Raw genomic sequence first — 3,385 nt, 5'->3', positions numbered from 1 at the left:
ATTGCTGTAGGAAAATTTTTGAAAAGAAATTTTTTAAACAATCTTAGTGTTGCAAAATTATTTGTAACTTTTAAAAGTGCGAAATTATTTTGGCTTAGTTTTTTTTTAGCTTAAATAAGCATAAATTATTTAAAGAATTCTATTGCAAATGCTTATGAAATGATTTATGTCTTTTTCAAATTCTATTTATTTCCTATTTTAGCGCTTTAATTGACGAATTCAATTAAATTTATCATCGGAAGTATCCTAACTTAGCTGGTCACTCGGTACAGTACCTCTTCTACTGATGATGCTACTGTATGTCTGGTTATTCGGTACAGTACATCTCCTCCTACTGGTGATGCGGCTGTATGTCCGATTATTCGGTATAGTACATCTTCTACTGGTGATGTTACTGTATGTCGAAAAGGGAACATAAATGAATCAATCATTCAGCGAAAAGGTTACAAAATTTCATCGTAAATAATCATCAAGCAATGAATTTTTTAAAATGTAAAATTCATTCCGATTATAATTAATTTAAAATTTAAAATTATGATTATGATTCTTTGCAACTTTTGAAAGAGTGGAGGTATAATTTTGGAGAAATTGTCACCTTATCTGATTGGCAGGTATAATTTCCAGATATATGGTTGGTAAAGATGTTTGAAGAAGTCGATTAACATCTGAAAATGGAATAAGATCAAGTTTGCATCCATTTATTGCTATGATTTGATCACCGGGAAATAATGCACCACATCTGAAATTTAAATCAATTTTGTTAACATCTAAAAAATTTCTGAATCGATAATTTAAATTTTCTTTTGATTTTTCAAACCGATTCAAATATACAAATTTATGGCATAAGCTTGAGATTATTATTATTGTTATTATTTTTTTTTTTTTTTTGAAATTTAAAACATACACAAATGACATGAAATATACGATGCAGTAATTCAGAATTGAAAAACTTTAGTTAAAAGAAATTTTGAAAAATTTTATTAAATCAATCATTATTTCATTTCCTTTTATCGTATTTCCATCTCATTTTTCTTATTTTCATTTGTTCTGTAATCAATTAATTATTCGTTAATTATTATTTGTTCAAATAATTCCACAACAATCATCGATTGTTACAGTTAACAGAAATGTCCAATAAGTTAGAAATTTGATGAAAGAAAAATTTTAAACCTATCAGCAGCTGATGCTGGTATTAAATGATCAATAAAAAATGCATATGTCGTCTTTTCTGTATGATCAATTTCACAAATAAGTTCAATGCCAATATCTAAGCTAAAATCTTTTTCAATTTTCACACAAAGATAATCATTGTTCCGATATGTCATATCTGAAATTAATGAAAAATTTATAAAATGAACATATTGTTGAGAAATTTTATTAAATTTCAATTAAAATAATCGCATATTTAATTATATTTCATCAATAAATTATGCAAAAAATTTCCCCATACCATTTATCTTTTCAATATTTTTCAAAAAATTTTCATTTAAATAAAATTTCATTATATTTTTTAACGTAGAATAAAATAAAATTTTGACATTTTAATTAAAAAATTTCATTTGCTCCAATCATTTCCATCTTTTTTATCTCAATTCATTCATTATTGTTATATTAAAATAATAATACCAATTATATTAATGCAATATTCAATCGTTAAAACAACAGTATTAACAGCTTCAAAAAGTAATTTTTGCGCAGCAGCTAATGTTGCATTAAATACATCAGCTCCATTAATACCAAGTACACGATCACCAATTCGTAAACGTTTTTCACTAAATTATTATAAAATAATAAATCTTATCTAATTATTTTAAAATATTATAAAAAAAAAAAAAAAAAAAATTTAATCAAAAAATATCTGTATCTTCTTTAAAATTTCAAAGTATTATTTTTAACAAAAAAAAAAAAAATTTTTTTTTTTCTTTTCTTCAATTTTATTTCTCTTTTAATTTTTTTATATTTTATTTTTTTAGATTTGAATTAAAAATAATTTGTTCAAAATAGGATATAAACAAATTTTACGTTTAAAGATGATAACATTTTATTGATAAATAACTCAAACTATAAAAATGTAACAAATCTTACAAAAAAANAAAAAAAAAAAATCCACCATGAAGTTACCGATAAGCCGGACTACCGGTTCGAATATTCATAATTGTAAGAGGTCTGGATTTCATTCGATCAGGTCCATATGCACCACCACGTAATGTCACTCCAATTCGATTATTCTCTTTCATTAATCGAATATCCGCATATGCTAATCGAGTATTTGTGGGTTGTTTGAAATCTATAAGTTGTAAGATTTTGATAAAAATTCAAAAAAGTTTCCCCTTCATACTTCGTAAGCTTTTAGTCCTTTTTAAAAATGCTACTTTAAAAATTTATTCATTTGAACGTCAAAAAGTTTAGGAATTCATTATTTTATTTCGTATTTCAATTATTTTTATCATTCATAGAATAAAATATTTTCAAGTATTAAAAAATTCAGAAAAATTGATAATAAACTTGATAATGATTACCGTTATCATCAAGATTGTATTCGACTTGCAAATATACACAATTTCCGGAATTCCGTAATAATGTCATTACTTGCTTATGTGTAAGATTATCAAGCTGAAATAATTTAAAATTATGATCGTTTATCGTTTTTCGCTTTTCATTCTTTCAATCTCAAAAAAAAAAAAAAAAAAAAAAAGAATTTATCATAAAAATATTATCAAAATTATTTTAAAATTATAAAAAAGAAAAAAAATTTACAGCAATTCCGTTCACCAATTTGAGTTGTTCACCCACACGTAGTTGATCACTAATATGTGCAACACTTCCCGGTCTTAGAAATGTAATTGATGGCGGTTGTGAATGATCCGTACCACCTGTAAAAAATAATTTTCATAAATTTTTACAGATTATATATATTTGAAAAAAAAAAATTGCCCAAAAAATTTTTTAAATTTAGAAAAATTGCAAAAATCTTTTATTTCACCTCTTGTTATAAATTTTTCTTTCTTTTTTTGAATGCATTTCATTAAATACATTAATTTATATTTCGCATACCTGTATTATATGAAAATGTTCATGAAATTTTTCCTACCTGTTAAACCAATCCCAAATGGACAATCAATGTTACGCTGAAGATAAATGTCCACAACACCTTTTGGTTTAGTGTCATCATTCGTATGATGTTTTTTAAAAATTTTACACAAACATTGTGAAATTTTATCCCTAAAAGTTTAATTATGAATAAAATTCATTTCTTCATTTTGAAAAAAAAAGATCAAATTTTTTATTTTTTTTTTATTTTTGCTAACATTAATGTAATTATATAAAGTTTCATTATTTACTTAATTATTTCCCTCAAAATACTAACTAATACTGGAGTTTTCTA

At 23.8% G+C, this 3,385-nt stretch overlaps 1 protein-coding gene across 1 annotated transcript; it reads right to left on the bottom strand.

Moving 5' to 3' along the window:
- Positions 1-595: 595 nt before the first annotated feature.
- On the bottom strand, positions 596-1,325 carry LOAG_13259 (hypothetical protein; the record flags this gene model as incomplete). Its single annotated transcript, XM_003148768.1, has 2 exons — positions 596-739; positions 1,171-1,325. Coding segments are annotated over 2 exons (297 nt in total), but the record flags the coding sequence as incomplete, so codon positions are not given.
- Positions 1,326-3,385: the final 2,060 nt, after the last annotated feature.

The sequence above is a fragment of the Loa loa genome (assembly GCF_000183805.2).
Source record: "Loa loa unplaced genomic scaffold supercont3.949, whole genome shotgun sequence".
NCBI lineage: Eukaryota > Metazoa > Nematoda > Chromadorea > Rhabditida > Onchocercidae > Loa > Loa loa.
The sequence above is the reverse complement of the archived record's forward strand: the minus strand, read 5'-3'. Positions and strand labels throughout refer to the sequence as shown.